Genomic DNA, 24,388 nt, shown 5'->3' with positions numbered 1-24,388 from the left:
ACTCAGTGCCTCTTTGCTTGACATAATGGGAAAATCAAAAGAAATCAGCCAAGACCTCAGAAAAACAATGGTAGACCTCCACAAGTCTGGTTCATCCTTGGGAGCAATTTCCAAACGCTTGAAGGTACCATGTTCATCTGTACAAACAATAGTATGCAAGTATAAACACCATGGGACCATACCGCAAAGGAGAAGACCCGTTCTGCCTCCTAGAGATGGACGTACTTTGGTGTGAAAAGTGCAAATCAATCCCAGAACAACAGCAAAGGACCTTGTGAAGATGCTGGAGGAAACAGGTACAAAAGTATCTATATTCACAGTAAAACGAGTCCTATATCAACATATTCTTAAAGGCTGCTCAGCAAGAAGCCACTGCTCCAAAACCGCCATGGGGAAAATGGGGAAAAAGATCGTACTTTTTGGAGATATGTCCTCTGGTCTGATGAAACAAAAATAGAACTGTTTGGCCATAATGACCATCGTTATGTTTGGAGGAAAAAGGGGGAGGCTTGCAAGCCGAAAAACACCATCCCAACCGTGACGCACAGGGGTGGCAGCATCATGTTGTGGGGGTGCTTTGCTACAGAAAGGACTGGTGCACTTCACAAAATAGATGACTTCATGAGGAAGGAAAGTTATGTGGATATATTGAAGAAACATCTCAAGACATCAGTCAGGAAGTTAAAGCTTGGTCGCAAATGATTCTTCCAAATGGACAACAAAGTCTAGGTATTGGAGTGGCCATCACAAAGCTCTGATTTCAATCCTATTTAAAATGTATGGGCAGAACTGAAAAAGTGTGTGCGAGCAAGCAGGCCTACAAACCTGACTCAGTTACACCAGCTCTGTCAGGAGGAATGTGCCAAGATTCACCCAACTTATTGTGGGAAGCTTGTGGAAGGCTACCCGAAACGTTTGACCAAAGTTAAACAATTTAAAAGGCAATGCTACCAAATACTAATTTACTGTATGTGAACTTCTGACCCACTGGGAATGTGATGAAAGAAATAAAAGCTGAAATAAATCATTCTCTCTACTATTATTTTGACATTTCACATTCATAAAATAAAGTGGTGACGCTAACTGACCTAAGACAGAGAATTTTTAGGATTAAAGGTCAGGAATTGTGAAAAACTGAGTTTAAATGTATTTGGTGTATGTAAACTTCCGACTTCAACTGTAGGTATTCTATTCTCTGTGTTGGCACACAACAGCTTTTTATCTGGTTGAGATTGAGATGCAGTTTCCAAATTAAGCTGTGTCTCGTACCTGTAAGAATATTTTGAAGATAAATACACAACGCAGATGATGAGAGGTCAAGACTACTAAAAGTCAACAGAGTACTAACGGTTAATAAGGAATTATCAATGGAAATAGTTGGTTTTCAGTTCAACATCTGTTAGGAATGTCAGTCCTGAACTCATAGCTATACGTGGCACGCTCTCGTTGGTCCAACCTGAAATAGGATACTTGTTACATGGCCATTGGCCCAGTTTTATTGCAAGGAATTGTAATTGGTCAACCACAGGCTAGGTCTGGGTTATAAAACTACATCCTATCCCTTTGTTCTGTGGAGAGAATCACTGAAGAGAATCACTGGGGAGAATCACTGAGGACAGGGGAGCATAAACATCTACCATCTACTTCCAAGCATGATTTGTCCACTTTGAATAACCTTATTTTCCTCCCCCTGAATTGCTTTGGGGTCTGTGTTATGCAAGAATAACATCAACTACTAACATACCGTTTGCTCCAGGGATGGGGAGCAAAGCAAGTAATCGTCTATGTAGGTGTGTTTCTCGGGAGTGTGAAAGCTGCTTCTACACATTTGCTGAATGTTCAGGGAGCTAGCACTAGCCCAAATAGGACAGCGGGGTATTCGTAGGCTGTGCCTTGACAAGAAAGACTTAGAAAACTCCTGTGTGCTGGCAGTTTATTTGAAAAATGTTTCCTGCGGGTCGACTGATATGAACCAGCAACTTTCATTTGGGAACCAGGAAGTACCGGGAGTAGAAGCCTAGATGGCTCTCTGCCGATGGTATTACATTGGCCGTCCACTTCGCTTAATAGAGAGGAGATTTCCTGCTTTAGTATCTGTGTCGAGTTGCCAGTTGTTATTGATTGCAAGGGTTGTCTCAGAGAAAACTGCAGTCTGTACTCCTTTGGAACTGTGAACAAGAACCAGGGCTGGACTGTGCTTGTGCGCCAGTTCCCTGCTCTTGAGTAGCCCACAGGTTGGTTGACTCACGCTCACCAGTGGTACCGGAGAGCTCTCTGGTGACATTAGAGCGAGTCACCCCTTCTTTGTATTAATTGAAAAGGGCAGTGTTAAAAACACTGACATATGGGGACAGTGCTAGGTGGCTAGTGACAGTTTGTCTTCCTGCCTCAGCTGCTTGAGAAAGAGCTGAGGGGAGAGCTGTGGCATGGAGGGCACTCAGGGTTAGAGTGTGCTTCCTCCGTCTTCCTTGAGAGCGAATGCATGAGAATGGGTCACTGCACAAAGGAAAGGGGAATAGGAGCACAGATGTGCCTCTCCCCCATTGTGGTGTGTACTCCACCCGAAAGTTGGAAGACAAGAACACAGAGTGATCTGTTGGCTGTCCTTCTCTGCCGCTGGGGCGGGCGCCCCTTCTTTACTACAGGAAAATCAACTGGACGGGACATCGATGTGGCTGAAGCAAAGGGCCGCTTCCCCACTGTCTGACTCTGTACTAAAACTTGGACTGTAGGTTTGCTGCATGCTCTGTATTTGGTCACTCAGTAGCTCTTAGCTCGTAGAGAGGGAGAGTGGAGACCTGGTTGCCACGATATTTGGGTCTGCCAGGCAGGTGGTGGCAAGGCAAGCTGAGATAGCGGTGAGCTAGCTGAGGAAGGCTGCCGAACGTTTTGCCCAGCATAGGTTAGCAGTGGTACAACCAACCTTGCCGCGTTAGCTAGCCAATTAGAGGCCGTCTCGTAGATCGGATCACAGCGTAGAAGGACCGGTTCAGTTAGTAAGCACTAAGCAAGTTAATGCTAGGCGAACTAGAAAACAGGAACTAAGCTAGCAACAGCTAGGTGGTGGTAGTTAGCATTAACCGTGATGGCTAGTTGCATAGCTAAAGTTAGAATTCTGCCTGAGCATGTTAGTTTCCCATGGAATATGGGTCCCATTATAACTCTGGGAAAAAAGTTTTGACAACTGGCTTAGGCGTGAGATAGTCGACGCTTAGCCGCAAGGCTCTTGTGTTAGCCATCCAGTGTTCACTCAGTGGGGTAATAACCTAGCTATAGCTAGCACCTCATTAGCCAAAGAGATCCGCACCAGTAGCATTGCTTCTTCGGTCTAGAGAATGTCTTTTGACCGTAGCATGGTGTGGTGTATCCGATCAGCCAATGAAACGATTGAAAGTTAAACATACTAAATGAGAGAGCAAGCTGGCAATACCACAGTAGGTGGGAGAGCCAGTAGCAGCCAGCATCGCAGCATCATCGAGCTGCCAGCGCAAGAGCAAGGTGGTTTGTGTGCCTGCCTCAGACGGGGTAGCAGTGGACAATATTTATTGATCCAGGGGTTTCAGGTTAGGCCGTTGTTAATCCACTATTACCCTTCCTTTGTTCCTAATTTGTGGAAAAAGGCCTGCTAGCCTGATAGCACCTGCTGCAAATTAGCCTTGACAGGCGTGAGCTAGCTTATTAGGTGCCTAATGGCTAGCTGGGGCGGGAACTGTGTATAAAAGCTATAGCCGTGGTGGCTTGTGTAGGCGTTAGCTAGGTTCTTATAGCAAGCAGTGCTTGTTCTACCGTATGTGCAGGTAGGGAAGTCGGTCTGAGCTAGAAAGCAATGCTTACATGGATAGCTTGCTTTCCAACGAGCTAGCCAAGTTAGCTTGCGCCTCGCAGCGTGGGCTTACCAAGTCTCTGGGCTTACCAAGTGGAATAGCAGCCTAGTTAGTTAGCACAATGTTAGCGAAAGGAAGATAGCTCCTTGTTATTCTTGCGACAAACAAAAGCGTGGCTCTCGATCGATAAGCGTGGCTCCCGTCTAGGACGGTCGGTAGTGGGTTGAGCTAAACAAGAGAGCGAGGTAGAAATTCTACACTTTCAAGTAAAAAAGTTAGCCGGTAGGATAGCTAGCATTGTGGCGAACTAGCCAAGTCTCAGTAGCTAGCTGTGTGATGCTAGCTACGAATGGAGACGAGGGAAGAAAATCAGTGAAGATAATTCTTACCTGAAACGAAAACATTCCTTTCGGTAAAGTCACCCAACACAAAAAACGAAAGCTGAAAAACCCAATAATGTGTGATTGTGACTCGCAATGCAGGGCATTCCTGCATGTGGGTATTCCTGCAAATACATGAACGCCCTCCCTTGAGCACCCCATTCCAAGCACACCATCTTCATACTTGTGTGACACTTTTGATATTCTGAATTTCCCCTGATTGTCTATACGATTAAGTGGGTCAAAAGTAAAAGTATTCTCAGAGATTTTCAGGGCCAAGGACACTGTCTAACGGTGTCCTAGATGGCTAGCTGCTGGTGGCGCCCATGACTCCTACCTCCCACCTGCCTCCCACCTGCTGTTTACCGGCATTCTGCTAGCTAGCTATAACACAGTGTCCTTCATTCCCGCCTGCTGAACACCTGTCCTCACCGTTGTTAACAGAACTGCGGGAAAGCAGTGCCTGAAAGACAGGGGCGAAGGACACTGTCTACCGGTGTCCTAGCTAGATGGCTACCATTGTTGCCCCGCCTGTTCTTCTTCTTCTGTGAGTTTATCAGCAGTCGACATCCAACGTTATGGAGCACACCCGCCTTCGCACCTGTGTACTGGAGTCCTAGCTTAAAAATGTAACAATAGAAGTAAAAAGAGTAATGCCCACAAGCAGGAACGCCACAAATTGTGGGCCACAATAGGCAGGGTGTAGCGGCGGCATAACCTTAACGGCACACCTGTGAACAGTTAAATAGGAAAACAGATCAAGTCATGCTAAGGAAAGCTAGGCAAAACTCTTCTGTGACAAAGAGAGGTGAGAATGATCAGAGGGTCGGCGAATGGCTCTTTAGTATGAGGGGAGGAACTCCCTCATTCGCCACTCAACCTGTCTGTCTCCGACAAACGTCGTCTATGACTGGTTCTTCAAGCTACGTAGAGATTCTGTTGAATCCCACTTGTGAGATATCAAAACAAATAATTGAAAGAGAGCGTCTCTTACCATCAAACTTTTTATGTCTGGAGACGAAGGTGCTTCGCAATTCTTTACTAGTTTCATCAACCAGGTTCTCTAACTCCAGCTTGCTTTGTTGACCAAACTTGTCCTCCATTTCTGAACTGCAACAGGTATTGCCCTGGGGACATACCCGGAGATGGTCACCTGCAAACAACAGAGATGGTATTCAGTCACACAGATTCCTGATGACCCCCATGCAATGTTCCCTCTAATTTCTTTGGGCACTGAGCAAATTTCAGGTCTGCTGTGTGCAAACTCGGACGTTGTGAAAATTCTGTGCAGCTTCCGGACGGTATTTACTGTGAACAGTGAGGCTGTACCCACTTTTAGGTTACAGTTAACAGTGGTGAAGTGGGCTACTGTGGCTATTTCATCATAATGTAGGCCTACCAGAGTGGCCTACCATCAAAAACAATGGAGAAAAACTTATCATAACATTTTAACATGGAAATGGCTGTTTTGTCATTCAGCCTATGTGTGGTGTTCAATGCCTACATTCCATGAGACAAACATGCAGGGCTAGACATTAACCTGTTTATCCACCTTCAGATAAGGAGGTGACTGAAAATGTTGTGTTTGATGCAAAATAAAATGCTTTATTAATCCCATACCATTATTACAGAGAATCAGACAAATTATGTTCCACTCTGCCTATTGGCTACTTAGCTTATTCAAGACCGTCTTAAAGTACAACACTTTCCCTTTAAGACACAAAATAGCTCTTTATTGTACCCTGATGAAGACAGCTTGTCTGTCGAAACCTTTGACATAAATATTTTTGCATCTGAGCCCCTAGTGTGCGGCTCTCCTTTATTTTTTATAAAATAGCTCTTTACCTGACTTACTTTCCAAAGATGGCTAGAAATGCCCGCTTATTGTGATCTGGTTGGAAGCAACCACTCAACCATTGTTGACTAGAAATGAGCTATAACTGGGATTAGAACTCAGTTAACTAGGAATGAATATGAACAAATGCACGTGGCTAAATGCAGCTCTCACTTTGATCTCAAAAGAAGCGCATCTACTCATGACCGCTGTAGCCTAAACACAGTCCAGTTCAAAGTGAATGGCACAGATCCATATATGGCAATGGCCATTTACATATAGGCCTGATTTATGCATGTCAATGCAATAGAATCCTAATCCAATGTGCTCATCCTATAAAAAAATCTCTAGCACAGCTAGATTTGCATACTAAATCTAAGTTTTGTTTGGGTATATTATATTACATTGAAAGTGGCTAATATTGCTTTGATTCGATCACAATTCCTTCAGTAGAGTGAAACGTCGATAGTGATAACTAAAGGGGAAACCTGTAGAAAGTTGAGTGAAGTCCAATCTTGTGCTCTTCTGCGGCAGTCAGAGCCCTGTATGTATGCAGCTTAGAGGGAACATTGCCCCCATGTAATAAACAGCAGACCCAAAACTAGAACACATTTCTATTCATATTCTGATCCAACTCACACAAGGATGGTTGATAAACCTATGGTTTTGCTGTGACAGAAGGGTTGCTGATGTGAATATTTTTAGAGTAATATTAGTAACGTCAGACTAAAAATAAAAACCCAAATCATTATCTTCAGGACATTTACAGTATTGATGCTGGTCTAACAATGCCTTGCACTTCTCGCTCACTGTCAATATGCAGTCGCCTTTCCCTATTTAATTATTAAAGTCATATTTTTCAAGCTGTGCTGCTCACAACATGATAACACAGTGCTGTTTATGCCTTTAACACAAATGGGGGGCCAAAATCAAAATCTCTCACATAAGCTAGGGGTTAGCTGCTGAAACTGATTGGATCAATTCTAGTAACAGCTGTTTAATACACTGTTGTCTCACTTTGAACCAGTCTCTGCATGCAACCGCTACTGAATTTAATTAAAGAGCCCATTGTTGTAAAACTGACAGATATTTTCAGGTCTACCGGTGAGAGAGTGCCATTGGCTGCTGTTGGTTTTTTTGGGCTCTAACAGGTAGCTATGACAGTGCATAAGAATACAACCATCCGATATCTAGAGGTGTTGATTACTCTAGTGTGTGTTTTTGTTGACTCTACATGTTACTGTATTTTCAATACCGACCATTAAAAGGGGGGTTGTATGAGGGTGTGCCTGTGCAATGTACTGTATGACATTCTGCTACATAACAAAGTCACTTGTGCCCGATGGGAGGAATCCCTACATATGAATTACCCATGGTGTGTGACTGTGAAGTCAGGCATGAAAACATGTTGCAGCATCCATCAATCCAAAGCATTAAAACATCCAGTATTTGGATCAGATATCAGCGCTAGCTAGTGTCACAAAGTAAAGGCATTGAAAACATCATAGCAATATGCCAGAAATAGCCTATAACAGTAATCCTAAATCTGTTTGGATGAGACAGTGGCAGACAGCATTTCCTCAAACACACACACGCATACACACACGCATACACACACAGACACACACGTATCGAAATGTGTGTCAGAGTTGTTACCTCTCCCCATGCAGTCATTCCGTTCTCCCAACATTCAGCCAGCTCCCTACGAACAAAATTAAATTAAAATTGCCAGCAGCCCACAGATGAAATTCATGCCCAGCTCCACTTACCACTTAAGGACAAAGACACGTGTTTCTCTGCTGTTTATGATCCCTCTCTCCTACTGTTCAAAAACATTCATGGTGGTTTTTGCCAAACATTTACAGTAAATGAAGGACTCATGAGACACAACATGAGGACATTTTGATTTGACAATGGCTGTAGGATTAACATTTGTTTGGAACAATGAGTGATCGGTTCATAATATTTGGAAGTTGTCCATGGATCATAATGTATTCTCAAACACCTTCCATGTCTTTCTAGCTTTCGTGTCCTACCATTGTTATAATGGAAAGTGTAACATTTCCAAAGGGTCATCAGCGTAGCCAGTTGGGAGAAAGGCGTGAAATACGATTTATGATATAGCCTACCATTCAGAAGGAAATCACATTGCAATTGATGACATCCATGAAACACTGAACTGAATTAAAAGTTAATGATCGACATCATCATTCCATTTTCCCAAACAGCCATTTGTAGGACCATGGATGCTGATTCAGCACTCTATCCATTTAGTAGTCTCCACACACTATGCAATATCACTATGAAGACCAATGATGTGGCAAAATAATCTGAGCACGTTATGACTAACCAATGATTCTTGACTTTAAAAAATTGCTATGTTAAGTGTGTTGATGATGCAGGCTTCATGTTTTGTTAAAACCTAAAAGCAACCAACCATGTCACCCAAAGAGCCCTCTAAAAATGACCTAATTTCCGAAGTCTCCTCTCTCTCGCTCACTACCCAAATAGAATTGAGATGTAATTTACTCAGACACCTGCAGGCTAACCAAACTTTGAGAATCAGTTCAGCTTCATCTGGCAGAAGCTGAGCTGACCTCAGCCATTAAGTAGAGAATTAACAACCCACCAGTGAGGGCAGGAGGTGATGTGAGGGCGGGAGGTTGAAGCCCACACACAGTTTGTACACAGCTAACTCTCTTTTTTTATCACAGCTTATGACTGTTGCCTGCACCTTAAACACAGGTCTGTTTAGTTTGCAGGTCAAAAGAAAGCTCAAAATCTTTAGGTAGGTCACTGCCTGTGTATAAAGGAAAAGTTTGCGAGACAGTTGTTTAGTGGACACTTTAATGGGCCAAAGGTTGGAAGGAGTCAGGGAGGTCCCACTGGCCACAGGTCTGAGTGCAGCTCTCCATCAGACGTGTCACCCACAAAGAGCTCCTCCACACTGACACTTAGACCGTGCAGAGTGTTCCCGCAGTCTCAACAGAGCAAAACATCACTTAAAATGAGTCTCTCGTACATCAACATCCCATAAGGGGCTTTCAAGGAACTTCTCCACTCAACCAAGGTAGCCTGTATATCCTTTATGTCCAAGGTTAAAACAGCACAGTGGACACACAGATATATTTTTGTTGGTACACAATGGAATACAATTCCCCATTAGGCAGAGAAGAAAGAGAGTGGTTCACACAGCATACTCTTTGAATAGCTTTAGTGCTGAGCGATTAGTGCTTTTTGAGGTCGGTTAGGTTTCGGTTCGATTATAAAAAAAATGTATCACGGTTTTCAATTTCAGTTTCGATCATTTTTTTAGACATTAAACGCACTATGCATTACGTGGGTTGAATGATCTAACAACACATAATAAAACAATTAATACAAGTCCTATGCTGGTAGTGACTGCCCATTACTGCTTATCACTTATTAACCATCATTTATTCACATTACTTTAATAAAATATTAGTTTTATATGCTGACTTTTACATTTTATTCCAAGTCGTCATCTGTATGCTGTCTGGCAAAATCACTATTTTAGTAGTTCTTAAAAATAAACAAGGCATACTTTTATGACTGCTGTCAACGAGGTCTCCGTGTGTGCTCCACACAGACCGGACAAGCTGGTGAGCAATGGATTATGGACCTTGTAGTTAATTACCACATTTTCTGCACTAAACTATGTAGAACCCGGGATGGGCAACTGGCCCCCCAAAATGTTTTTTATTTATTACATTTTTTAGGAACTCAGTCGGGGTCTCAACTTACTATTGCAAGTTAGAATAGTAGAATACACAAGGTGCAATTTTGAAATGTGGTTGTGCATCATCAGTTTTCTCTTGTTATGTTAGTCACTGATAGTCAGTCAATTAGTCCATGTCAGCAAAACGTCGATCAGTTAGTTGTTTAGAAAACAAAAAATAACCGTAATGTCGTTTAATCGCTAAATAGCTTCGAAAAGGCCTATCTTTAGAAAACGACAGCTTATGCCTGCAACAAGATAAACATATATTGCACTGTTTATACAAATTTCATTCTGGTGATATAGTGCCGAATACTGTATATCAGGGTACCTGGTCTCTCATAGTAGGGTGCAAAGCAGTGCACTACTGCTCCCCATTCCTTAGCTCTGGCCCTGAACAGTCATACAATACTTTTGCCTAACGTAGTGCTCAGTGTATTGTCACCTGTGGACCTGGACCTGGGCTGTATTGGCTGAGGGGGACATTATTTCCTGCTAATATCCTAGTATGAAAGTGGGCCTCTGGCGAGTCATCTAGTATTAAGAAGGCTGCGAGGGTGAAATAAAGAGAAGTGTCCCAACTCAACCTTGCGGCAGCACCAGCCCATCCCCAGCCTCATCCCTGTCCTCTCGGCTATCAGAGATGTCAGGATGCACAACTAGGGCTCTACTCCTTCTTGCCTCCCCAGACACAGCACATTTACACATGCATGCAAGCATATGCTTGTCCTCCCATTGTCATGTAAGCGAATTAAATCTGAAAAAAAAAATATTGAATGTTGTTGCAGTGATTAGTATACTGGTGAGAGTGAGACAGAGTATGAACAATTGTGTTCACAGACTGGAGATATGTGTGTGTGTGTGTGGGCAATAGACTATACTTGCTCTGTTTCTTCAAAGGCACAAACTAAAGATGTGTGGGGGCATACAGATATCTCATTGTAATACTGAAAATGTGCAAATGCGGTTGCGAGGTAATGAGGCTTATGCATGCATTGAGTGTTTTATCAACAGCTATATGAGCTGCCTTCGTGAGTCGCAATTACTTCCTGTCACTCCAGTGTCTGTAATCAAGCAGAGTGTCAGTCAGATCACCTCTCCCATTATCTGTGCTGATGAAGCCTTTCCCTGGGCCTAATACAGGAAGACATTCATATTCCACACCCTACCCCACTAAGGTGTGCTTGTCTTTACTTTGCATACTCAATGCCATGTAGAAAGGAAGCTTCTTACTGCCACTTAGATGTGAATTTACTCATGGACTGATTCTAATTGTGCTGTGATTTTAGTGTTCAGAGTAGTACAGGGCAAGTCTGTCATGTTCAAAGCACCTGACCCTCGATAGCTATTAGGCTTGCTAATCATCCTGTAATCTACAGGAACACCCTTGTGAAAAAGTTTTAAAACAATCAGTAAATCAAGTCACTGCAAGCCACTGTGTAATATCAAAAGTGTTATCACAATATTTCACGTTCACAACCTCCACTTACAGCGACCTATTTCAATTGACATATAAAACACTAGGACCACCACCACTGTAGAAAAAGTTACTCTACCTATTCACCGGAACTGGGATTAGCCAGCTTTGGGAATTAAAGGTGTTCAAGTTACATTTCCATGCCAGAAAAGGTAGGCCAACTCTCAGAAGTATTCATCAGTGTACCTGGCCAAACAGACCCAAAGCATATGTGCACTGCCATCTGGTATGTCTCCCATGGCTCCTGCTGCCATACGTTTACAGGCCTGATGCTTAGAGCAAACGCTACATCTTATAGAACTAAAACAACATAGCCATCAGTGACATATTAGTCATTTCGGGAAGGGTCAAGAGGTACTCATGATGTCAGAATGTCCAGCTGCTTTATAAATGAAACCATTTCACAGGACTACTGCATAAGGTTAGGCAACAGGAACATTCAACAAATTCCTAAAGCGCTTTGGCCCTGGACATTGATTTAATCTGCCCACTCATTCCACCCCCTGATTAAGATTCATATCATGGCTAAAGAGTTATGACTGAGTTATAGCCAGCATTGATCCAGGTCGGAGGAAAGCTCTGCTCTGTCTTTGGGACACACCCGAGGTAGTTATCTACTGTGCTTTAAGGGTAGATTACATGTTCGATTACATTTAGTTACATTTAAGAGGGTAAGGGGGGCCTGAGAAGTTGATACTGTAAATGTTTGTGCAAATGCCAAGTCAGAACAAACATAGTTTCTGTGGCACTATATTTATGAGTCACAGAGAGAGTAAAGGTGTTATTGTGAAAGAAGGAGAGAGGAGTTTTACCCATCCCTCCCATCCCTCCCGTCAATGTCAGTGTACCTTTTCCTCCTTATTTTAATATTCACACTTTACAACTTAAAATGTGTCCACACGAAATACTATTGAGAGATGACACTATTTTAAATAAAGTGATTGAGGTTACGAAGGAACTTGATTGTGTCTTTTTAAGTGGTAGCTCAATTCGATAGGCAAGGAGAGTTAAAAATATCAACATTGATCTGAAAATTGCCATCTGTGTTTTCCTCACTACCGGAGGTATCATCCTTTTAAAAATATCCCAACAGGTGTTATTTGGAATAGCAGATTCTAGCTAGGACTTACATCAATCAATATGGAATGACACTGTATTCCCCTAGCATACTACACCATGCCAGGACTCCAAATTAGAGGGATGCCCCATGTTTTTAAATAATGTTATATGCTGATAAATGTCCTTGAATGAATTTGCAAATGTTCAAATAAGAAGCACAGTATGCCTACAGATGATTGTGTCACATTTTACCTTCAACATAATGATATGGTGGTCTGGTCTGCATCCTCAGGAGAGTCAAATGTAAAGGAGATGTTGGACTGTCAAATGTTAATATCTAAATGTCATTGTCATTGCATTTCAAATTGGGCCAAAAACTCGCAACTCGTAGGGTTGTGGCAAGAATAATTGATTTGTGAGCAAATTCATTCTTATTACAATAAGATGTTTCATTGCAAGAAAAAAAAATATTCTAAGGGAATTTACACAAACAAGAAAAAAATAAGAAAGAAATAGTATTAGGCTACTCCCTCTGCTACTGAAAGGAAATGCTGTTTCAAAAACTGCCATATTCTCAGGAGAGAAGTTGAAAAAGCCTTGTGGGTAAACGGGCTCTCTAGCCAATATAATGCATTTTCAGGATCTATTGATCCTGCCATACACAGAAAATAGCCATTCAATGACATTTGAAATCTGGAACATTCCATTTTCGAAGGCCCTCATGCTGCAGCTGAGGTGAGTTGTACATCATATCAGATCACTCTACTGTGCACTCCCTTAAAATTCAAGGCTAAAGGTTCAAAGTCTAAAAATTGCTTTCCAAAAGTATTGTGGAAGTCACTTCAAAGCAATTAAATGTCACAGCAGTTGGATTCAGAGCCAATACCGGCAATGTGACTGGGATAGCACCTCATTGGATGAAAATGTCTACGATGATACCTTTGAAACTGTACCAGAATAGGTACCTTCAACAATGATGATGCACGCGACAAGAGGGCATATATTGGAAATGCTAAACCTATAGACAATCCTGTAAAGAAAACCCAAAGACCATGTACACTACAGTGTGGAATGAAAAGCAACGCTTAATCAGCATACATACGACCATGTCTGGCTTTGATATTTATTGGGGACTATGTAATAAAATGAGTGGAGGAGGAATGGGAAAATTGCTGAGGACATTTGATATACATGGGCAGTGGGCCTAGAAGCCCCAGAGAACGACGAGCTGCTTGCGAGTGACTCTCTTCTGCGTCAACCTGCTAACTGGAGCATGGCAAAGGACTTACAGGTAGCAGCTGGTGGCTGAGAGTAGATACTAGGAAGGCCCTAAGGCCTGTACTGATCATTACCTTTCACTCCTCATTTACAGCTTACTACCAAGGCACTGGGCTTCATTAGTGCCTGGTGGCTTGTTACACTTCTGGTATACCTCCACCCTCCACTCAGTGGCCAAGTGGCCTGAGAGGGGAGAGGACACACTTCTAGCGCTCAATACCTCCCCCATGGCCCCTTATGCAACATGCAAACTCGTTGGCCCCTTCCCAGGAGCAGTGAAAAGACAAAGCACTCCTACAGGTGCACATGTCTAGTCTGATGTTGTCAACAGGACTGACGTGGCAGACATGGGGCTAAAGATAGATCCAACGACAGCGATGAGGTATTCAAGGGAGCTTTGTTTTCTGATGGCTCACTGTTGTGACAGGCTGAGGGGAAATAGGGAGCTATAAAGTATGACTGAACCTTGTTGCAACAGACACGGGCCAGATCTTTTTTATCAATACAAGAAGATCCACTGATCTCCAAGGAGGGTATGTAAATGATCAGTGCTTCCAGAGTTGCTTGAAAAGTTAGGAGTTGACTAAAAGTTACACACATTCAATGTGTGTAACAGTGAATAATGGCGCCGGAGGAGATGACTGCCGTTTTACGATCCCCTAATCAATTGTGCTATTTTGTGTTTTTCCGTGTTATTTGTAACTTATTTTGTACATAATGTTTCTGCCGCCGTGTCTTATGACCGAAAAAAGCTTCTAGATATCAGGACAGCGATTACTCACCCCGTACTGGAGGAATAATTTTTCTTTAACGAGTTGGACGGGAAGGATTTACTTCAAACGCCTGACAAGGCTCTCATCCCCGTCATTCTCAGGAGAAATAGATGCAGATATCAAGGACGAAGGTCTGGGTGCCTTGCAAGGATCCGACAGCGAGTGGGTAATCTCCCTTTACCATCTGTCCTATTAGCCAACGTACAATCAACGTGTATCTTACCAGCGGCAGATTAAAAACTGTAATATCTTATGTTTCACCGAGTCGTGGCTGAACGACGACATAACATTCAGCTGGTGGGTTTTACGCTTTTTTGGCAGGATAGAACAGCTGATGCACGAAATCCAAGGAAGTCTCAAGGTTTTGCTCGCCTGAGTGAGAGTACCTCATTTATATTTCATTTCATCATTTAAATTCTTTGTATCTGTCTATTTACCACCACAAATCAATGCTGGCTCTAAGACCGCACTCAATGAGCAGAGGCGGCACTTCTAGTGGCTGGGGACATTAATGCAGGGAAACTTAAATCAGTTTTACCTAATTTCTACCAACATGTTAAATGTACAACCAAATGGAAAACAAACTCAAGACCACCTTTATTCCACACACAGAGATGTGTACAAAGCTCTCCCTTGCCCCCCATTTGGCAAATCTGACCATAATTCTATCCTCCTTATTCCTGCTTACAAACAATAACTAACCAGGAAGCACCATTGACTCGGTCAATAAAAAAGTGATCAGATGAAGCCCATGCTAAACAACCAGCAGCATACCACCCTGCATACCATTGGCTTGCTTCTGAAGCTAAGCAGGGTTGGTCCTGGTCAGTCCCAGGATGGGAGACCAGATGCTGCTGGAAGTGGTGTTGGAGGGCCAGTAGGAGGCACTCTTTCCTCTGGTCTAAAAAATATCCCAATGCCCCAGGGCAGGGATTGGGGACACTGCCCTGTGTAGGGTGCTGTCTTTCGGATGGGATGTTAAACGGGTGTCCTGACTTTCTGAGGTCATCAAAGATCCCGTGGCACTTATCCCGTGGCACTACTTAAAAGTAGGGGTGTTAACCCCGGTGTCCTGGCTAAAATTCCCAATTTGGCCATCAAACCATTCACGGTTACCTAATAATCCCTAGTTTACAATTGGCTTATTCATCCCTCTCCTTTCCCCTGTAACTATTCCCCAGGTCGTTGCTGTAAATGAGAACGTGTTCTCAGTCAACTTACCTGGTAAAATAACAGATAAAAAAAACAAAAACAACAGGAATGTTTTGCTAGCACAGACTGGAATATGTTCCAGAATTCTTACGATGGCATTGAGGAGAACACCACATCAGTCACTGGCTTCATCAATAATTGCATCGATGACATCGTCCCCACAGTGACCGTACAAAAATACCCAGACCCAAAACCATAAATTACAGGCAACATCTGCACTGAGCTAAATGGTAGAGTTGCCGCTTTCAAGGAGCGGGACTGTAACCCGGAAGCTTATAAGAAATCCCGTTATGCCCTCCGACGAACCATCAAACAGGCAAAGCGTCAATACAGGACTAAGATTGAATCGTATTACACCGGCTCCGACGCTCATCGGATGTGGCAGGGCTTGAAAACTATTACAGACTACAAAGGGTAGCACAGCCACGAGCTGCCCAGTGACACAAGCCTACCAGATGAGCTAAATTACTTCTATGCTCGATTTGAGGCAAGTAACACTGAAACATGCATGAAAGCATCAGCTGTTCCAGACGACTGTGTGATCACGCTCTCTGTAGCCGATGTGAGTAAGACCTTTAAACAGGTCAACATTGACAAGGACGCAGGGCCAGACGGATTACCAGGACATGGTACTCTGAGCATGCGCTGACCAACTGGCAAGTGTCTTCACTGACATTTTCAACCTGCCCCTGACTGAGTCTGTAATACCAACATGTTTCAAGCAGACCACCATAGTCCTGTGCCCCCTCCTGTACTCCCTGTTCACTCAAGACAGCATGGCCAGGCACGGACTCCAATATCATCATCAAGTTTGCCGATGACGCAACAGTGAAAGGCCTGATCATAGACAATGATGAGACAGCCTACAGGGAGGAGGTCAGAGATCTGGCCGTGTGATGCCAGGACAACAACATCTCCCTCATCATGATCAAGACAAAGAAGGTGATTGTGGACTACGGGAAAAGGAGGACCGAGCACGCCCCCATTCTCTTCGACGGGGCTGTAGTGGAGCAGGTTGAGAGCTTCAAGTTCCTTGGTGTCCACATCACCAACAAATTATCATGGTCCTAACACCCTAGGACAGTAGGGAAGAGAGCACAACAAAACCCATTCTCCCTAAGGAGACTGAAAAGATTTGGCATGGGTCCTCAGATTCTCAAAAGGTTTTATAGCTGCACCATCTAGAGCATCCTGACTGGTTGCATCACTGCCTGGTATGGCAACTGTTCCTCCTCCGACCGCAAGGCACTACAGAGGGTAGTGTGTACATCCCAGTACATCACTGGGACCGAGCTTCCTGCCATCCATAACCTCTATACCAGGAGGTGTCAGAGGAAGGCCGTATAAATTGTCAAAGACAATGGACCTAGACTCGGAGTGCCAAGTCTAGGTCCAAAAGGTTTCTTAATTAACAGCTTCTACTCCCAAGTCATAAGACTCCTGAACAGCTAATCAAAGGGCTACCCAGACCCCTCTTCTACTCTGCTACTCTCTGTTTATTATCTATGCATAGTCACTTTAACTCTACCTACATGTACATATTAATTACTTTGATTAACCGGTGCCCCCGCACATTGACTCTGTGCCGGTACCCTCTGTATATAGCCTCGCTATTGTTATTTTACTGCTGCTGTTTAATTATTTGTTACTTAAATTTTCTATTTGTGTATTTTTTACTTAACATTTATTTTTCTTAAAACTGCATTGTTGGTTAAGGGCTTGTTAGTAAGCATTTCACTGTTGTATTTGGCGCATGTGATAAATTACATTTTTACTTTATTTTATTTGGTGTGGGCAAAGGTGATCATTCATGACTTTCAATTTCCTAAAATATTGGTATTTCACATAGGTTTCATATCACTACAATCAAATCATATTCTACAAAACACCCCTAATCCAAACAAGATATTAATGCCAGGTTATATTAACATCACCAATCAATGAAATAACATATCCAGTGAGATTTTAATTGGATATCTCTGACAGATTAAAGACCTAGAATCCATTCTGACAGCGAAAGTATATTCTTTCACACAACACAAAGTAATGATGACTTGCGTTTTAAAACATTTATTGTTTACAGTCTCATGAGAATTATTGGTATTTCTTGTAAATGTGTATGCTCTATATACTTAATACAACAGTGATGAGATTGTCAGACATGTATTATTTATTAATAATTTCTCATTATTAGTGCCAAGGAGGATGCCCTGCCTATGTGACAATGTGTGCCATCTTCACTGAGATTACACGAGAGAGTTGACAAGCCTAATTTAAATAATAATGAAAATAATTAAATAAACCGTCACACAATTCTACACTATCTGTCAAGACATTCAAGTTCAAACAGGGACAAGGGACAATGAAAAAAATAAAAAATAAAATAAAGTAATGGAGAGACTTTTACCTTGACAAGTTTTTTAACTATTATCCATCGCCATTGAAAATCAAGGCAATTATAGTCTTTATTGCTTTAAGAGACTAATTTAAAATCAAGAAGTGTACAGAGAGGCTTAAACATAAAGAAAAAAAGATGTGCGTGCATATGAAAAATGGCAACACTCAAAACTAGAGCCCACTTAGTGCTAAAATCAATCACAAGGGTGTAATGGTATAGGAATTAGCATTTCATCTTCCAAGCTCTCGCCTCGAAATCCATCTCCCTTCTATGGCTTGAATTATAATGACACTATACTGTATCTAGAGAGATTGTAGAACTGAACACATTGTGATAAAAAGCACTTGTCAAGTCAAATATAATTCTGCTTACATGGAAACTATGCATTACATGTTTCCAGCAATTAGTTTGACGGCACGTGTGATGAAATATGCAAATTGTATTGGTGGGATAATCAAAACAGTGGACCAAGTGTGAACGCACAGGGAGTTATATCAACAAGGAACAAAGAATGAACTAGGAACATTGGAACAGCCTAAATGAATTATCCACAGCAAGATAAATGCTCAATTGCACATTTATATCAAATATAAAATAACTAAACACAAAAGGGGACAAAAAAAACTCTATCCTCTTGTCAACTTAATTTCTTGACAAAAGATATTGGCAGCACCATCGTCTATACTCTGCATGAGCTTGTTGATATGCTTTGAGCGACTGCACTGTTATTCTGTTGTTCTCCCTGAGAGGCTGAAATAGTAGCAGGCAAACCAGAGTCATTCCTCCTGCTCCGAGAGGGAGCTCCTGTTGAGAAACCCCATCATGCAGCCCATTTTAGTATTCATGAGCATGATTAATCGCATGGAGCTGGAAGAGGCATTTGAGAAATCCACTTTGGCATGGAAAAAAAAGAGATGAGTGTTTGGGTCCCTGGCATTCCTGATGATACCTCCTGTGTGTGTCATGGTAGGAAACATTCCGATTAAATCAACAGACTATAGCCCCCACCCCCACAACCACCACCACTGCTATTATTTACATCAATTTCAATCACTGCCAATCCCAACAGTTCAATTAGGTGCAATTCCATCACCATCCTTTTCATCAGCTGGACATTGAAATACAGAGGCATACCACCACCACATGTGATCCTTGCCAGAATTCCCCTCACAGATCCTTCTCCTCATCTGTGTGTGTCAGTGGGGAGGTCATCATAATCTGACAATGCATCATAGTAATACGGACGTATGCCACAGAGGCCAACAGATTCACTTGGCCATTCGCTCTGCTCCCATTTTGCCCTTTTCAATCTATTCCACAACTTAAGTCAGGATGAGGACCTGTGCACATTACACGGCTCAGCAGAGATAATTTGACTGCTTGTGTACGCAGCCATGGACCACATCAAATATCAGCACCGTTATTTTGGTCTCATTCCACTGCTGGGAACAGGGAGGCTGAGCTGGACATGAAATGATAGGGTCGAGCTGGGACAGCTTGAGAAGCTCCACAGACACAGCTCGGGGGTGTGTGTGTGTCTTGTGTTCCTAATAACACACATCTACCAGGAAGGGTCCAGCAGTCTGTTTGACTCATCTTCCAAGTCACCCCGTCGTCGCGTCTCGTCTTGCGTATTGGTTAATTCATTGGGTCAGTAAATGGAACCTGAGATAGATCTTTCACAAGCCTGCATGCAGGGCTAGTCTTTCACCAGGGCATTGATGGGATTGGATGAGGGAGGCCGGTATGTAAGGAACTCACTGACAGTTTATTTAAATACAGGGGCAAGAACTTGTAGAGGAGATGGAGGAGCACCCGACAATTTTTGCTGCGCTGACAGTCCACTGATTTAGGGCGTAAGGTAGCGGTGTCAAACTCATTTTGCCCCGGGGCCGCATTTGGTTATATTTCCTCTCTGTCAAATTTTGCAACAAATAGTCCTCTATCTATTATTTTAAAAACTTTATATGCTTCTTGACTGTCTAGCTTTCATTTTGGTGATTATTAGCGAGCTGGACACAGTCAAGAAACTGTATTAATGTCGGTCCATTATAATTTCTACCAAGGTTCGTATGTTGAGTTTGTCTGGCCAGTGGGCTGTATGTTTGTCACCCCTCTTGTAAAAGCAATGCACTACGCAGCCAGTCCACTTTTTCAGTCACTCTTGTACTTGCTGACAACTTGGACCAGGGACTCTTCAGAATGTACAGGCCAGGTCCCGGAGTATTACTGTACCAACTGGGCCTGCAGGCACTGACTCATAGCAGCACTTCTATCAATAACGCTGACACCACTGCTGACATTCCACCTGACCTGGCTAATGCTGACCACACACGCTGCTTCAGCTCAGCCATTCAATATAAACTACTGGTCTGAAACGATAGGACTGGGTGTAGCATGCACATAACTGTAGGATGGACTCTCTTGAAAGTGTAGCTTTGAGAAAGCTTCAATAAGCCTACATTATGATTGACAACTTTCTTATGTTGGCATATGCGACAGCAGTTGGTTCCTCTGATACTGTTTTAATGCAGCATTATATGAAGGCATTTACATTCCAATGAAGTTATATTTAAACCCCTAATGAATTTAACTAAGTGTGCGATACATAGAAAAAGGTTGAGATAGTGCCTACCGAGTAAAATAAATAAATAAATCACACATTTGTATATCAGAGACCACTGAAAAAGAGTAGAACCATGGACAATATGAAGATAAAGGGATTTCATAAGGATGTGAGAGGAATTCCAGTGCCTTACATCTAATTTGATGATGTCCAACATTTTTAGTCTCTAAGGCACCAGACATCAAATTCATGCTGGCACACCCATCTCTTTTTGACCACAATTAGAGGTTGATGGCCCTCCTCTTGGGGAAATGGCCAAATGCAACAGATCTCAACTCAACCGATTATTCAGTGACGATCCTTGACTAGGATTTAATCATAACACATTGTGATTCAAGGCAAACAAAAAGTAAGCAATGCATAGAGTTACCTGCCCTATATCACGGTTAGAATTCATGTTAAATATTTTATGGATTGGCTTCGCACCAATGAAAATGTCAACCTCGACAGATTATGCAGCAGATAGACTTGTTTTTTTCCCCACCTCAATATTTTAACAATGCATTACTCAGATCAGCATTTCCCATCGACTGGCATGCTGGTTGTATACTATTGACACTTGACAAGAATCTTAGATGAGGCACCATTTCTGAGTTTATTGCACACACGGTGGTCGTGACACAGGAATGTTAACATCGCTAGTAGGAATAAACAAAGGATATGCACACAATTGTGTCGGCTAAACACACATGAATTGCTTCAGCCATCCGCTGCTGAGGTGTTGACATTGCATAAATCACATAGGCAGTCATTGCCATTCCTGAAGACAAATGGGGTCAACGCCCATGTGGGATGTGATCAAAGCAGTGCCATACAGCTGCATCACTCCGAGATGAGAGACACTGAGGTTTTCATCCATTGGAGATTAGATGTCAACGACAGGAGCGTGCCTACATCTGAGGGATTTAATCAGTTAGTTATTCAAGCCTGTCTATGAACAGGTGTGCTTGTTATCAAATATGCAGCCTTTTTTTTTTTTTTTTTTTTTTTTACCTGTGCCAGATTTCTGTCTGTAACTACAGAATTATAAGATCTAAGCCATTATGACATTAATGGTCTGGGCAGACCAAGTGCATATTCATAAGGGGAGGGAACGAGGAAACAACTAACATCGTGAAAATAACATGTTGATCCACTTCATGCATCAACCTAACAATACCTGCACAAAATCGTTGAAACATTCCTCCTGACAACTCTCTTGCGCAAATGTACCCTTGTGAATGCTTGATCAGAACAGTGAAGCAATAATGTTGTTTCTGACTGAGCCAGCCAGCCACAGCTTGACTTGGGTGGGTCAGAGAAATCCAAGCCTCCATGGCCTGAAGTAGGGAAAGTCCATATAAATATTTCTGAAGACCAGCTGGTTAGCATAATATTTACATGCATCTTACGAAACCTATAATAATAGCATCATGCCAGCATTAACCTATGGTTGACACATATGTGAAGTGGAATGGATATTGGATGGACATTGAATTGCACCGACTTGCGGGATCGTTACATGGCAGTGTCATTGTCATGTTATCAACAGGACAGAAATCAGTCCAGTGCATGCCTGATGATGCTTTATTTCCACACAGAGGTGCATAGCAGACACAGCGACCTCTACTGGACACAACAGAAAATCTAACACCACCAGGATTATTCTGCTGCTGACATTTACATATTATACATCATGTTAGAGAAATAAAGAAATCACTTTATTAAGTCAAATATTAAAATAGCAATATGTCAAGGACTACTTATATTCTATTTTAGTGTGGTGGATATATTTAGGATGAACTTTTAACCAATGAACGAAAGCATAGAGAATGGGAATGTTATACACTTGGCTATTGTGATATATCTGCATAAGTAGACGACTTTGAGTTTAAATAGCTAAACAGTTTGATTTATGAGGGATCGTATTGTTGGATATTAAAACATATTTACTGCCATCCTGTTGAAGTAACCTAGATAAGGACAGTGTTTAAACAGTGTGTGTTAAGTTGTACTAGGCTAATTATTATTATTTAGAAAATATAATAACTTTTTTTATTATTATTAGGCTATATTTATATCATAATACATGTCCTTCATACATAAAAATCAACCCCAACTTTATGGATGACAGGTGAGTATAGCCTTCATCTGAATCTGCCTTCCACGCAGAACAACGACATAAAGGCTACTTTCACATATATATCTCGCATTATCATAATGAACAGTTAAATCGCTCAATAAAATAATTGTGCTTCGTAGTGTAAAGGCACCTGTTTTCAAAATGTTCTTTCACCTTTACTTGCTCAGTGTAAATTACTCCTATAGCAGTCAGTGTCGGTAGTTAAACTCTACAATTTGAATAATATAGTATATGAGTTTCGCTCATAAAGCAAATTCTTATCCAGATGATATGGTTAATTATGCAATAATATTACTCACTTTGCAACTATGGACTGTGTTGAATAGTTTACAGAGCCTAGCCTACGTATTGATAGGCAGCACTCAAATCATTCCGTTCTTACCTGACATTTGTTGGAGAGGAACATTTTCAAAGCTGAAACCTTTTGCAATAGAAGCTTCTTTAACCCCACTGCAGTTACGTGCTTTAAAATCGGATCCAGCTGCAACAGACAGCAATGAGAAAGTCCAAAGGACCGTCTGGTATCTCAGCATCGTGCACTTCTGTGATTAATCCTTCTTTTATCCTCTGCTGATTCCAGTTTAGAGAGGAACTCCACTGCAGTGCATACGCAGGTAGCCTGTAACAACTCAACGTTTAGTCGTTGACACTTTTCAACAACTGTGCATCAACACTTCCTTCTCAATCAACGTCTGTTTATTTAGCCACCAACGGTGTTTGAGAGTCAGGCGTTGCGGCAGAAAAGAGAATGTGTGTAGTGAGTCCAGGTAAAGCCACAAAGCCACATGGATCCAACAGAGAGCGGGCTCCTCAACGTGTTCACTCAACTTCACTAAGAAAGCGACGTCGGGGAGGATACATTACTGTAGAAAGTCGAAAAGCTGAGGACTGGAGAGGAGACCGCTATGTGCTCAGATGCACAGAGCGGGCGCGAAAACACGGAGTGGAGTGTATTGTCAGAGAAGGTTTTTAGTCAAACCTGACATTTATTATCAGAAAGAAAATCTCTGGAATAACTAACCTCTTTACAGCTGTGGTGTGACTGAGAGTCCAATGAGATTAAGTGTCCCTATGTGGTACTGGTATATTGGTCTGTGTTGTGTGGAGACCATTATTAACCCTTTCAGTGCTTTATTGGTTTTGGAGCAATTTAGTCCAGGGTAGATCAACAGTGGATTATCATCATGGCTGCAATAACACAGTTATACAAGGCGAGGGTTGGTGGTGAATCACTTCCACCTCTGTTAAGCTTTGTTAACATCAGCAGTTTGAAGTGACTCACATTTATTTGCATATCTGATTTGAATCTGTTATTTTTCCTGCAGTCCGAACAGCCGAAAAGCACATGGAATCAGATATTTCAAGCAACATTTCGAACCACCTTTTTAGACTATTATTTGGCGTATTGTGTTGCTTGCTAGCTCCTCTGTTGATAGTTTTGACAAGAACATGTGGTCGCTAATTTGCTTGTTAATGGTTTACAAACAAATTAGTGAATGTGCTAGAGAGCTTAACAGCTACCTGGCTAGTTAGTTGACTGCTGTGGCTAAACAAAAGTACTCGTTTTGAAAGTTGGATCATCTTGTCTTTTGAGGCTTTAAAAGTGTTCTTACACTATAATGTTGAACATTCAAAGAAGCTGGGAAACATCCATAGCAGGCATTGT

The 24,388-nt window shown here is 42.2% G+C and overlaps 1 protein-coding gene across 1 annotated transcript in view; it reads right to left on the bottom strand.

Annotated features, from left to right (window-relative positions):
- LOC135519423 (glypican-6-like) overlaps positions 1 to 23,570 on the bottom strand; it is a 115,490-nt gene extending 91,920 nt beyond the window's left edge. The window contains exons 1-2 of the mRNA XM_064944638.1: positions 23,105 to 23,570; positions 5,199 to 5,357 (exon numbers count right to left, since the gene is read on the bottom strand). Coding sequence (XP_064800710.1) covers positions 5,199 to 5,357; positions 23,105 to 23,255 — 310 coding nt within the window. The 5' untranslated portion in view covers positions 23,256 to 23,570. The remainder of the gene's footprint in view (positions 1 to 5,198; positions 5,358 to 23,104) is intronic.
- Between the last annotated feature and the right edge of the window lie 818 nt (positions 23,571 to 24,388).

This window comes from Oncorhynchus masou, chromosome 29 (genome assembly GCF_036934945.1).
Source record: "Oncorhynchus masou masou isolate Uvic2021 chromosome 29, UVic_Omas_1.1, whole genome shotgun sequence".
Lineage (NCBI taxonomy): Eukaryota > Metazoa > Chordata > Actinopteri > Salmoniformes > Salmonidae > Oncorhynchus > Oncorhynchus masou.
This window is presented reverse-complemented; position numbering and strand designations above follow the sequence as displayed.